The sequence below is a fragment of the Myotis nattereri genome (assembly GCF_964212035.1).
Source record: "Myotis nattereri genome assembly, chromosome: 12".
NCBI lineage: Eukaryota > Metazoa > Chordata > Mammalia > Chiroptera > Vespertilionidae > Myotis > Myotis nattereri.
Window position 1 is genome coordinate 10647793 of NC_138087.1, and position 14554 is coordinate 10662346.

Below are 14554 nucleotides of genomic sequence, written 5' to 3' on the forward strand. Positions count from 1 at the left end.
GCTTGCAAGCAAAATGATAAATCAATTGGTGTGGGAAACAAAAAGAGAGAGAGATTTCTTTTGGGAGCCATGTGAAACTGTAGCCTATTTTTTTTAAAAAAGGGGGGGAAAAAAGGGTCATCCTATTCCCCAAATCTCTAGAAAGAACAGTTAGTAGATATTTCGTCCTAATCCAAAGTCTCTCAAATTGTAAGCTTTGTTTGCAATTAAGCAAGGTATTAAACACGTGCAATTTTTTTCTCTCGATCGTGTGTGGACTGAAATGGTGATATATTTATCATTTTTAAAACTTACCACCACAATCCATAAGCTTCATGGGGAGAAGTCAGGTAAGAGGAAAGAATTTCTTAGGCAGCTGGGGGAATTCTTTTGTTATTTTTTCTCTTAAAAAGCCTCTATTTAAAAATACACATTTTGATATCTGAATCTATTTTGTGAAGTTTTCTGATTTCCCCAGTAAAGGAGCAAAGGGGAAGTTAGGGAAGGGGGTGAGGAAGATGGGAGAATTAAAAAAAAAAAAAAAAAGTGGTGGTGGGGGGGAGAGAGTCAAAGAAGCTTACACTTTCTGTAATCTCAAAATTCCTATTTTTATCATCACTGTTTCTTAAAGCAATTTTCTGGAATCTCTGTACAGAACTGATTTCTTAGATCAGGATAACATTGTTTCAGATTGTTGTAACAATTCCCCAAATTCAAACGGAAACCCATTTCCTCCTAACTCACAAAATACCTTCATATTAATTTTTAAAAACCCTGAATTTAGTCCATCTAAGAACTGCCTAGTGTTACATGACTTGGATGCACAGATAACCTCTGGCATCCAATCTCCTTGGATTGCTGGCAGCCCTGCCCGGAGATCTCCCGGTGGGGTGGCCCTATGTGCCCCAGTTACTTCCTCACCTCCAAAAGGTCATTATTATCAGATTCTTCACTTAAACTTAGAAACTGGAAGGCCGCTTATTTTGCAACATATCTTGAGCTACCCCCCACCCACACCCCCCAGTGCTACAAAACACCAGAGCAGCTCTGTGATGTATCTTGGGCTTACACACAGACTACTCACCAACCCAACAGGCTTTCTCAGACACAGGAGGGGGTGGGGAAGGAAGCTGGCCTCTCCTCCACTTGCTCTGCTCAACTTTCAACTTAACTCACAGCGGATGACAAGGGTGATGCCAAGGAAGCTGCTAGGAAGTCAATAGCTTCCTTACTATCAGCCCGCGCCTCCCCCCGCCCCCCCCCCACATTTGCTTCAACATTTGATATACTTATCTGACCCAAAGAAGCAACATTATCCAAGCCACATCTCGCTCCCTCTGGCATCTCTATTCAAGCTGCTTTTCTTTGCCAGTCCAAAGCATTAATTCATCTATAGTTCCAAACCTTGACTGTGCAGCCAAAAACCCCCATGACGGGGCCCTGGCTGCTCACTGCCGAGCAGAGGGCTTACCCCTCGTTTCCCCCTCAACCTCTCCCTCTTCTTAAACAGGAGATAGACCACCCTGCCTCATGGCACAGAGCAGTGTTTACATTGCAGTACTTGACTGTGTAATACATCTGGCATTTTTGGGCAGGATTCCTGAGCTAGGGGCCAGAAGCCCTTAAGCAATGATTGGGGTGGGGTGGGGGGTGGGGGATCATGCACATTGACTTAACAAAGCCCCCTTCCAGTTCCTTCTGCTTACTTTTGCAACACGTTTCACCAGTAACGGAAAGCTGTCGTGCTTGATAAATTGGGAAAATCTGTTTCTGTTAATTATCCTAGCTAACAGTGATGAGTCTCTGGCACGGGGACTTGCTCGTACTAGCTTCCCCATCATAACCAGTTGAGGTTTGGGGACCCACATACAGTGTGGACGATGTGGGCAACTCACACCTGGGTTACTGGGTTAGAAATAAGGTCCTGACTCCACATTATAAATCTCTCCAACAACAAACTTGTCATTCATTAGCAGGGACCTGACTGCCCACCGACACAGTTCCCCTAACACATGACAGCTGTTTTTCCAACCATACTCAAAACCCAAATATAACGCAACAGTCATGGTCTTGAAGTGATCGAGGCCAGGATGCAACTCCTAGAAATCTCCACGGCGGTCAGGCAGTTTCTTAATGGCGGTATTCTACTGTTCTGGAAGGCTAATTATTTCTGTGAAACTTTAAGATACTAGTACATGTAGAAAAACAGATATTGCAGTGTCGAGGAAAAAACAACGCTGAATCCAATTTAAGAGGAAAAATCTAGTTATTATCCTAAAGCACCCAAATTCAGAGTGTGGCAGCAAAGAACAAGCAATGCATTTGTATTTTGATAACCTTGACAACACCTGTGTCTAGTCCGGGGAGGTTCCTCCTTCGGGAGCAAAGCCCTCGACCCCCCAGGACGCCGTGTGGATGGACCCTCTAACGCTGTGCAGTTGGCCAAAACGTGGGTGCGGAAGTCTGTCCTCTTCATCTCTGTGCAAGCTCCGTGCTCCCTTTGACTGTGGCACGAGTTCCACTCAGGAAAGCTTGGCTTGGAATATGCGTGTGGACGTTTCACTAACCATCTCAGAACTGCTAGGACAGTGGTTCTCAACCTTCCTAATGCCGCGGCCCTTTAATACAGTTCCTCATGTTGTGGTGACCCCCAACCATAAAATTATTTTCGTTGCTACTTCATAACTGTAATTTTGCTACTGTTATGAATCGTCATGTAAATATCTGATATGCAGGATGTATTTTCATTGTTACAAACTGAACATAATTAAAGCATAGTGATTAGTCACAAAAACACTATGTAATTATATATGTGTTTTCCGATGGTCTTAGGCGACCGGGTCGTTCGACCCCCAAAGGGGTCGCGACCCACAGGTTGAGAACCGCTGTGCTAGGGGGACCGATGCTTCCATATTCCATTCGACACAGGAAGTGCAGGGGACCGACACTGACGTCACACTCCGCCCGCCAGTGGATCCTACATTTCCCTGGAAAGTCCATCAAAATGCCACGACTCCTCAAGGAGGGAGGCCCACCTTCTGCTGACAAGACCCCAGCAGAGAGGACGGTCCCGGAAACAGCCCTCATGAAGGTCAGAGCCCCAATGGTGTACACGGTAGCTACCTCGGCATCCAACAGGGTGGAAACATACAGAATCCCTGCCCGTGTGTGACTAACCGGATTCACCACCATTGCAGACTTGGCACTAGTCACTCCTGAGATCTACTGGGAGGAAATGAGTTGGGCAGTTTAGGAGAAGGGGGGTAGAAGAAGGGGTGGGAGGGAGAGGGAGTGAAGGGAGGACAGAGGTGAAGATGAGCAAAGGGAGAGACGGTGAGGGGGGGTAAGGGCGGAGGGAGCAAGCAGAAGGTGGTTCTGGGAGTCAGTGAGGGGCAAAGGAGGTCACAGTAATAGAATCATATGGGTATGACCATTGTTTGGGGATGTTACACACAGCTGGACCTCCCTCAACTCCCCCCCCCCCAAATATTGTCAAAATAGTGGTCCATTAAAATACTATATTTCTGCAAAATGGCCTCTATTAAAATCTGCTCCCCTTTAATTTAAAGATATTTCCATACTAGCTTTAAAAACAAACAAACAAAGAAACCATGTTTAAAATCACACCCACACTCACCCACACACCTACCTGCCCCAGAACAGACTATACCCTCCAGTGGCTCAATCTGGGCAGACCGCTGCCCCAAACAAAACGGGGCAGCCACAGAAGCAGCCTTCTCCTGAACCGTGAGCCCCCCAACACAAGAAGGGCTGACAAGTTACAGCTCGGCCTGAGTGGACAGAGCTCCGGGGTCACAGGGAGGTCAGCTTTGAAGGAGAAAGCCCAATGAAATATAAACATGGCATTGTGGAAACCAGACAAATCTCCCATAGCCTGTCCAGCCAGCGTTAATCTAGCCATCAGCTGTGGCGCGTAATCCAAACAAACGGATCCGGCAGTTCGTACATCTGGAAGCTGTCATCTTCGGGGGCCTCCAAGTGGCGCTATGGGCATCTGAAACACCCCTTCGCCCAATTTGGCTTCTAGCCCCTGTTGGAGGTGAAGAGTGGCAGGCAGCAGAGACGAGAGAGGGAGGACCCACAGGGTCAGCTGCCCTGGGAGAAGGCACCTGAGCCTCTTGGTTATTTTTAAATCCATTATTGTTTTAAAACATTTTTCTCCAGATCGGAAAGAAATACCACAACTGCTTCTACCTGTGTGTGCGCGCCCACTATTGGAATGTAATCAATAAACACATTCTTAATTTGTAAACATGCACAGGGAAGCGAGGAGTGGAAAGGAGTAGCAATGCCTTCTGTCTTTCTGTCGGTTGTGGAATTCACCTAAACTGACAGCCCCAGTGGCCAGACACTGGGTGATAACCTGGGACAGGGCAGTGAAGGCAGAACCCACTCCACCTCTTTCTGGCTGACTCAGGCCCTCTGGCTGTGCTGCGTGAGGACACCTGGGCGAGAGTGGTTTGTGACAAGAACATCTGGGGAACTAGACCACCAGAGAGCTAATACTAGGCGGTGTGGACTTCCGGGAAAAAAGCTGTTATTTCAATAGGAACAAAAACCAGAGGTGTCTTTTATTGCTTTTTACAAAGTCACCTCCATGCCGAATCCCTTCAGCCTACCGGAGCAGAGATGTAACAAGGTCTATCTGGCAAAATTAAGTCACCGGAGGAAAAAGCACTTGAATATAAATTTCTTTCTTTCTTCCTTCCATGGCCTGCCCTACCCCCAACTTGTCATGGTGTTTGATTTTTAATGCCATCTAAGGAAAAGACAGAAATTTTAAATTAGCCTGAAAAACATTAGTTACCTGGGCCAGTAAATGTGGGGATGAGAGAGTACCTCACAAAATAAAGTTCTTGCGTTTGTCAAGGCCATGCATGCATTTGCAGTTGCAGCTCCATCATAATAAAAGCCTTCCATCTGCAAAGCATGGCTCTTCCAATTGGAACCTATTATCTAAACCAGTGGTTCTAAATCAGGGCGATATTGTGCATCATTGCTCCCCCCCGCCCCCCACGACACATACATGCCAATGACCAGACATAATTTTGGTTATCACACTAGGAGGCTGCCACTGCATCTGGTGGGTGGAGGCTAGGGGTGCTGCTACAAGGCATAGGAAGGCCCCGCATGTGAGAATGAAGCAGCCCAAAATGTCAGCAGTGGGAAACCTTGCTCTAAGGCAGCGGTTCTCAACCTGTGGGTCGCGACCCCTTTGGCGGTCGAACGACCCTTTCACAGGGGTCGCCTAAGACCATCCTGCATATCAGATATTTACATGACGATTCATAACAGTGGCAACATGACAGTTATGAAGTAGCAACAAAAGTAATTTTATGGTTGGGTCACAACATGAGGAACTGCATTTAAAGGGCCAGAAGGTTGAGAACCACTGCTAAGCGGAAAGGATGGCGAGGCTGTTATCTCCTACAACTGCCAAGAACACGGAAGGCAGAATGCTAGCACGGGCGTATGAACTTGAGAGCACTTATAAACCTCAAGCAGCCTTTTAAAAAATTCTCTCTTTTAAAAAATAAAAATATCAAAGCTATTCCTCCCTTGCTGCTGGCCTCCGGAGATGTCAATAAACAAACACAAAGCAATATGGATTCATTTTGAGGTTGTTCCCTTTTGCAGTAAAGAAAGTGAAGCGCTGGGCTGGCTTTGAGAAAAAAAAAACAAGAAGTTCAAAGATGCAAATGGCCATTCTGTCACTGGGATACCGCGACAACAAACTTGTGTCTGAGAGAAGGTTGTGGGGGGGGGGGGGGGCAGGGGGGCGGCAGATATGAAGGGAGATAGGAGGATAAAAGTGCTAAGCGAAAAAAATGAAAGCCAACAGAGAAATGGGCAAGACTAAAAATAAAGCATTTCCCTTCCGTGCTCACAAGGGTGAGATCCAGGTGAAGTGCTTTGGTACCAGGGAGGGCAGTGGAGGGCCAAAATGCTAGTGCAAATCATAAGACAGGCAAAGGTTGGGGGGAGGGGGGCGGGGGGGAGAAAGAAAAAGCTGGCAGCCTCCCAACCAAAAGCCCTATACACATCGAAGACCTTCCTGCCAGGAGGCTGGGCCTTCGTCCTTCAGGCTCCCTACCTCACACCTGACCAAAAGCAAGCACTGGGAGTTCTCTCAGAGGCCATGCCTCTGTCCCCTGAGCCTTTGCCCATGTTGTTCCTTCAGCCTGGAATGCCCCATGACCCCCAGCTCTCCAACCCCTATGTTGGTCTCAGCCTCCCCTTGGGGCTGTCCTGCCATCTTGCCACTGGTCTGTATGCCCACTGGGGTGGTACCTTGAGGGCAGGGACTGTGTTCTTTAGAGCGTCATGCAGTGCCCAGAACAGAGCAAGCACTGAGAATACATGCTCAGTGGATATCTTTATTTTTAAATAGCAATTAGCCTCCCCCGGGTTTGCTGGCACTGGTATGTGTTTCCACAACAGCAGATGTCCACTATATCGTTCCACATACTCTTTTTTGTTGGTGTTGTTAATCTTCACCCGAGGATATTTTTCCTCATTGATTTTTAGAGAGTGGAAGGAAGGGGGAGAGACAGAGAGAGATAAACATTGGTGTGAGAGAGACACATTGATTGGTTGCTGGGGATTGAGCCTGCAACTGAGGTACATGCCCTTGACCAGAATCGAACCCACAACCCTTCAGTCTGACCACTGAGCAACCAGCCAGGGCTCCACACATTCTCAACTTCAGGACTCCATTCACAAGTGAGCTAGATTTGACATTTTTTTTACTTGACCTAAGACTCAAGCTAACATCTAATGTATATTGACACTTTCTTAAAAGGCAATCATTATATGAACAGTCAAACAACAGAATCAAAGAATTCTTATCGCCAAAGCCATGAAAGAAATTGAGGCACCTTCCTTATCTAGCTTATACTGGTCTGTGCGTTGCAGCCAATGTATTACACTGTCTTTATAAAGCCACATCTCCCCAGCATGCTAAACAAGGCATGAAAGTGAAATCAGCCCTAACCAGTTTGGCTCAGTGGATAGAGCGTCGGCCTGCAGACTGAAGGGTCCCAGGTTCGATTCTGGTCAGGGGCATGTACCTTGGTTGTGGGCACATCCTCAGTAGGGGGTGTACAGGAGGCAGTTGATCGATGTTTCTCTCTCATCGATGTTTCTAACTCTCTATCCCTCTCCCTTCCTCTCTGTAAAAAAAATCAATAAAATATATATTTTAAAAAAAAGAAAGTGAAATCAAAGGATACCTTTAATTTGCTAGCTACATTAAAAAGACAACATTACTTTGGCAGCTATATGAATGCATGTAATAAGTCTGTGTGCACACACAAACAAAGGCAAGTAGCCATCTACCTATCATCTACCTATCTGTTATCTATATACAGAGGAGGGCAAAGTAGGTTTGAATTCAACCACCTGGGAGGCAGTGGGGCTGACCCAAGCAGGTCACTGAAATTTAGCTTTGTTTACCGATTTCCAAAGACTACAAGAATGTGTGAATAATGAAGCAATTTGAGCACTTATGAGATTGTATCTAAGGGCACGTTGTGACATTATTTTGAGTTAATAAAGCTATTATAATACTCATAACCTGCACATCTTTTTCCATATGAACAACTGTAAACCCACTTTTACCCACGTTTTACAAGTACGCATTTATATGTAGACAAACATATGCCCCCAGTTGCCTGTCGGTGGGTATACATCTGTATATATATACATGGCATTTTTTTAAATCACAGGAAAAAACAGCATTTTCCAAACTGCCCCTCAGCATCCCTCTCCCCCTAAAATCTCTTATGCTTTCTTTTCTTCTGTTGCTTTTTAACCATGGGCATACACAACCTCTGTCACTTGGTTTATTTTGTGTAGTGGCCAGCACCCTGTCTGTACCCAGGACACTTACAGTTCCTATTAAGAAAACACCATCTAATGGACTTCTTTGCTGACAGTGATGAAGAATTTAAGAGATTAAAGTGCAAAATTAACTTAAATTCCGAGTTTGCTACTCATTTTAATTTACTACAGTATAAGACGGCAAGGCACACTTCCTCCTGAAAGCAAAGGCTCACAGGACTTGCTGCCGACATGAACAGTAAGCTCACTACATCACAAACAAGACCTCTACTTTGAATTTAAATTAAAATTATAAAATGGTATGGTGGCCTCCCTGGTTGGGTTTACTTGCATTTATCAAACTGTTGCTTCCTCTACAGGGGAAAAATCTAGCACACAGTGAGTGAATGAATGACAAATCGAGGTCAAGGCAACAGGAGACCAAGTTGACTTAAGTCAGTGATTTCCAACAGGTGTGCCACAAGAATTTTTAAAATGTGTAATACCTGACTATTTAGTCAGGGGCACTGACCTCTTTTCCCTTAGATTGTCAAATAAAAATAAATGACAACAGCTGTCCGGTGTAAATGCCCTGTCTTGAACCATAAACATACAGGTCATATGATAGAGTTGCATCGTATTGGTCATGTCGCATAATAAGGTCGTGTTTGACTGGTTAATTCTTGGTACTAGAAATCCTTATATACAAGTAAGTATAGGCACCTGGTTTTTTTTTTTCAAAAGTCGCTTTGGAGCCTAAAAAAGGCTAGGTAATTACTATTCTTTTTTGTAAGTCAATCAAAATATATTGACACAGTCAGATCAGCAAAAAATAAAAAAGATATTTTCTGCTGTGCTGCATAATTTTAATTAGTTTATGAGATGAAAAAGGTTGAAAATCGCTGACTCAAGTCATTAGTAGGCAAAGTGGTCATGGTGACATGGAGGATCCATAGTTTCTCAGATAAAAAAAGGACAATAATTCAGTTATTATATATAAAAGCATTACATAAACTATCACGTCACAAAAAATAAAGACAATAACTATTTTACTGAGCTGTAAGGCATGTGATAACAATAAATGGTAATGGTAGTAGCTCAACAAGTGGTAGTACTGAGTGAGTAATATTTGGTTGAAGAACCAATGAGCCACAGAGAACTGCCAAAACAGACATGGGAAGGAAACAGCGCAGAGGCCCAAAGGAGGCAGAATGAGCTTCCTCTTAGGTGTGCCAGTCCCTCACACTCTCTCCCGGAGACAGAGCCAAAGCATGCTCCTCCTCCTTCCAAGAACTGAATGGAATGTGTTGTGCAATGCAGAAACATAGGTGCTTCTAGAAATACACAATGTTACAAAAACAAAACACATTACTCCTCTGTAAACCTATTAAAGGTCCACAGAAAAGTCATCCTCAAAACGACAAAAAAGTGATCTTTTGTCACCAAAAAAACCAACCAAATTTTTGGCACACATGGTGGAATGTGAACATGTGGGCAGAGCTGGGGGCTCCCTCTGTTCAGCTCATCCCTTGCTCTGTCCTAGCGCAGGGTTCACCACCTTTCTGGCCCTTTAAATACAGTTCCTCATGTTGTGACCCAACCATAACATTATTTTCGTTGCTACTTCATCACTGTCATGTTGCTACTGTGATGAATCGTCATGTAAATATCTGAGATGCAGGATGGTCTTGGGCGACCCCTGTGAAAGGGTGGTTCGACCGCCAAAGGGGTCGCGACCCACAGGTTGAGAACCGCTGGTCTAGCCAATCACATTTCCAAACTACAGCCCTGCGGTCCAGGGCCCACCTAAGCTATTGCACCCAATTGGGGGGGGGGGGGGAGGAAGTGGGGGGAGCTTCTGCCATCTGTCCGCTCAGTTTGGGCCTTCGCCTGACCCCTTTTCTGAGTTATGGCCTAGAGCTCCCTCCTTCATCCTCTCTCTCTCTCCAAGTCGCCTTAATCTGCCTCACCACCTCCAGCAAAGCTTTTCCTTTTTTTAAATTTAACTTTCACGCCCACTTCAACTGTGAGCTCAAATTTAGTGCAAGTCCATTGAACCGCAGTAGTGTTCAGTGATGAATGTGTGCTCAGGGAGAGTCTCACAGGCTTGTGTCCCTGGCAGTGCCTGGCACCGGGCTCGGGACGGTACAGGCGCCCAGAACATCATAGGTGGTCAATAAAACCCTTCTCTCCTCTACCAATGACAGTCAAGTGTTGCCCTGAGGCAAATCACCCCATGGATTCAATCCAAATAACACTTCTGTATTAATTACCAAGCTACTTAAGGCAAGGATGTTTTCTGGTCTTAATTATTTGAACTATTATTTTAATTGTCACTTCTCAGCGAAAGGCTTCACCATATGTTTGCTAAACACCGACGGCTGAATCTTCACCAGCAAGGCAAAATTAACTAAGTATTCTCCAAGGCTAGCTCTGCAGCAGCATTCTGAAAGGGAGGGAGTCCGCATGGAACTCAGGCTTCCACATTTTGTCCTTGGTAGCTAGCTTTCGCCAGGAAAGCTCCACATATTCTGGTTTGAAATATCTGCATCATTACCTCAATCCCTCCGGCCCGCCCCATTGTAAGAGAGCCAAGGCAGTGTTTAGGGGTTAAAGTGTTTCCAAGGAGCAAGACTGTCACTTTCCAAAAAGAATTAAAAGACAACCAACAGACCCCCCCCCCCCCCAACAAAAAACTCCGTATCACCAAAAGAATGTGAAATGTTTCCGAGAGGGAGAGGGATCTATTTTAAATTTACGACTGCCTAAAAAAAAAGGCTTCAAGACCCCCCCACCCCCCACCCCCGCGCGCCCCAATGGAGGAATGCAGTTAAAAGACTGGCAGAACCCCTTGGAGAGCTCCGGGGGCCCCTCCCTCCGAACCCGCGTTCTTAAAACACATTTCTTCTTTCAGCCCGTAAAGCCCAGCCTCCCCCAAGCCCGAGAACAGTTCCACTTTAAAAGCCCCCACCCGCGAGGAAACATTAATCTACTTTGCAAACATGCGTTCCAGTCTGCGCTTTACAGTTTTTTCCCCAACTCCTTCCCCCCACCTCCCCGCTTTTTTTTATACCTTGAGACAAATGTTTTTTTCCCCCAGAGTTGAAAGCCGTCCAAAAACAGGACCACACACGCCGCCGCCTCCGCAGGCCCGCGCTGCTCCCGCCCCCCCCCCTCCTCCCCTGCGCGGCGGCCGCGGCCGCCGGGGGCGCGCACACTCCCTCCAGCCCGAGGGGTGGCCTTTCTCCGCGCCCCCCCTCCTTTCTCTTTGGACGCGGTGGGTGGGGTGGGGGAGGACGGAAGCCAAGGAGCAGAGCCAAAAGCGGAGAGGCCTGCCCGAGGCCGCCTCTCGGGGCGCGGCGGAGGCGGGCGGCGGCGGCGGCGGCAGGCCCCGCGGCCCCCGGCCGCGCAGTGGTCCGTCCCGCGGAGGCCCCGCGCCCCCGCCGGCCCGCCTCCGCCGCGCTCTCCCACAACACCTAGCCCCGCGCGGCGCCCCGAGGAGATTACAGCGCGGCCTTTGTCGGGCGGGCCTGGCTCGGGGCCAGGCGCCCAAACAATCCGTTCCCCCCCGGTGCGGGCCGGGGGCTTTCTCGCGCCCCCAGGGCTCTAGGTGCGCGCCGGCGAATATCTTCATCAAGTGGGAGGAAGGGCAGGGGTCCGGAGGGGGCGGGAGGGCGCCGCGTCGGGCTCTTACCTTCCACCCAGAGCTCCTCCACGTTGGTCTCCAGATTAGCTGCCTTTAATCCCACAGCGAAGGCCCCAAATATGAGGAGGCCCACAACCAAGAACTTGCCGCAGTTTTTTTGAATGTAACAACCCAGTTTAAATAAGAGTCTCTGAAACTTCGCTCGCAGCCACAGCGGCGCTTTCCGGCCAGTAGCTTTCCCCTGAGGATGAAGCAGAGAGGAGGAGTGGTGAGCGCCGGGGAGCCGCGGCCCGCGCGCCCACGCCCGCTTGCGCGCACCCGCCGGCGGATCCCGCGAAAGCCGTGCGGGATGCCCTCGAGGCTGGAGCCCCCGCCCGCACGAGAGAACGCGAGCGGCGTGGGCGGGAGCGGGGGTGGCCGGGGGGACTAGGCATAAATCAAAGTCGGGCTGCAGCGTGGGAGTTGAACCTGGGCGACAGCAGGGGCGCCCCCACGCGTGGCCTGCGCAGCATCCCCGCGTGCGACGTGCGGCGCTGGCGGGGGTTGGGGGAGTGTAAGAACGAGGGGAAGGGGAAGCCGAGGCAGAGAGGAGAGAAATCACTCGACACGCGCAGTAGCCACGCCGGACCTGGTAAGGGAGAGGCTGCGTAATCCCTGCAAAGGAGCCCGACGTTTAAGAACCAGCAAAACTCGGCTCCCTTCCGCGCAAATCCTGCCCCACCCTTCACCTTTCTTGGGGGTGCCCCTGCAGGGACGGGGGCTGGGGGGTTAGGGGGCTTGGGGAGCAATGCAGTGCAGAATTCCCCATTCTGGCCCTCGCCCGGCGTGGTAGGAAGGGGATACACGTGGTGAGCGCGGCCGGGGAGCTCTCTCCGGACGCATTTCCATAGCGTTGGGAGACGCCGTGTGAGCTGAATTAGGAAGTGGGGCAGCCATCTGCAACTTACAATATTTGTGATCGGAAGAGGGCAGCCACAAGGATCTTTCCCTCCTCTCCCTTTCCTTCTCGGTAAACATAAAAAGCAGCGGAGTGCACAAGGGAAGGGCCCAGGCCCGGGGTCCCGACTGGGCGCTGGCTGCTCCCGGCGGCGGCGTTTTCCCCGGCGGTGGCCGTGGCCCCGGCAGGCCCCCGTCTGGGTGCTCGCCTTCCCCGGATTCCACACATTTCAACGAGCCTTGTAAACACAATGAACCCGGCCGCTCCGCAGACCCGGACCGCGGATTTAAGGTGGCAATTTGTTTACAACGTTCCCTTTCCCCCAAGGCTCTGAGAACTGGGTAAAAAACTGGAAAAAAAGAGGGGCGATGCCCTCTTCCAAAGATAATTTTTAAGGGAGCTGAGATTTCATGCTCAACAAAAGCAAAACCGGCTGCCAGAAAAGGAAACCACCTTTATTTCGGCTCCCTCCCCCCCTTCTCTCCGCCTCTCTGTACTCCGCCTCCCCCTCCGAGAGGTTAAGAAATGTGGCTGCGTTACAGGGGTTTGGGCTGTAAATAGGGGCAGGAGCGCGGGAAGAGGGAGCTCCGCGGCCGGGGGCGCCGGGCAGTGCCGCGCTGCGGCCGCCCCCAAGGTGGTCCACGGCGGACCGCTTCCCAGGGCTCCGGAAAAGGCACGCCGGGAGGGCGCGTGTACACACACACGCGCGCGCGCGCACAGACACACACACCCTCCACCCCCTGCGGACCTCAGACAGCCTTTCCTCCCCGGACCGGAGGGAGGGTTTGAATTTTTCAATCCCCGCTTGTCTGCTTCTTTTCCTGGAGAAGTGTGTGTGGCCAGGCGAACCCAAAGAGGAAGAGGAGGGATGAGAGAGTGGGAGGAGAGGAGAGTCTGAAATGCACCTTGGAAATCTGCTCCAGAGCGAAGGCGGCGTCGCAGTAGCTGGGCCGGTGCAGATAGTCCCGGTCCGGCGCGGCGTGGCGGCGCAGACCCCCGGTTCGTCTGCGCCTCCCGCCTCCGGCCGGCCGGCCCGGGGCCCCGCTCCAGCTGCCGCCGCCGCCGCCGTGATCCTGGGGCTCCGCGGCGTTACCAGCTGAGGCCATGTTGCCGCCGCCGCCGCCGCCGCGGGAACCGAGGCTTCCCGGGCCGTCCGGCGCGCTGCTGCCGCCGCTGCGGACTCCCGGCGCGCCCCGGCGCTGGGCTCGGGAGGACGCCTCTGGCCGCCGGCTGTTCGGGTTGGGGCTCCGGTTGACAGACCTGATACTGCTGCTGCCGCTGGTGCTGCTCACACGGCGGGCGCTGCTGCCGCTGCGGCCGCGGCCGCTGCCGGGGAGTCAGACCCTGCGCCTTCCATTGCCACATTGCGCGGGAGTCCCGAGGTCTCTGCGGCCGCCGCTGCCCACATCCAGGTCTCGGGAGGGCGAGAGCCGGCGCGCGGAGCCAGCCGGTCCTTCGGGCGCTCGCGTGGCGCTCCTCGCGGTCCCCAACTCCCCCTACCCGCCCCCCGCCCCGCGCCGCGACCCCTTCACTGCAGAAAGCGCCAGCAAATCCCCGCCGCTCCCGCCGGCCTCGCTGGCTCCCTCGGCGCCTCCCGAGTCGCCCAAGCGGCCGCGGAGGGCAAGCGCAGAGCCGCCGACGCAGGGTCTGTGGGTGCCCAGAGGGTCTCAGCGCTGCCGGGCAGGGGCCGCCGCCGCCGCCGCTGCTCCCACGGCTGCTGCTGCTGGCGGTGGCGGCTCCTGAAGCTGCTGCTCGGGCTGCTCGGGCTCTGGCTGCTGGGTTCGCGGTGGCTGCTCGATCCCGGACTCTGCTTTCTTGTGCTCCTCGCCGACCCACTGGACCATTCTGCCCCCGTGCAGCGCGCCTCTCTCGCTCCCGGGACCTGGGGACTCCGCTCTGTGTGTGTGCAGCGGGCAGCGGCCGCAGCAGCTCCTTGATTCAATAGATGAGATGGAAGAAGAAAAAAAAGAACTCTCTCCATTTGGAGAAAGAGGAGGAGGGGAGGGGGTGGAGGGGGAGAGAGCGAGCGAAAGAGAAAAAGGCTGGAGCTCCCGCCCCTGGGGCTGTCAGATGGCTTGGGTTTCTGCGACGCGATTGGCTCACGGAGGGCAGAAATTACTCAGCAAACATGACTATTATTAGCTGCTTAG

At 51.0% G+C, this 14554-nt stretch overlaps 1 protein-coding gene across 1 annotated transcript in view; it reads right to left on the reverse strand.

Annotated features, from left to right (window-relative positions):
• The window catches only part of PTCH1 (patched 1), a 67035-nt gene extending 52801 nt beyond the window's left edge, over window positions 1-14234 (reverse strand). Inside the window, exons 1-2 of the mRNA XM_081103535.1 lie at window positions 13310-14234; window positions 11516-11708 (exon numbers count right to left, since the gene is read on the reverse strand). Coding sequence (XP_080959661.1) covers window positions 11516-11708; window positions 13310-13510 — 394 coding nt within the window. The 5' untranslated portion in view covers window positions 13511-14234. The remainder of the gene's footprint in view (window positions 1-11515; window positions 11709-13309) is intronic.
• Between the last annotated feature and the right edge of the window lie 320 nt (window positions 14235-14554).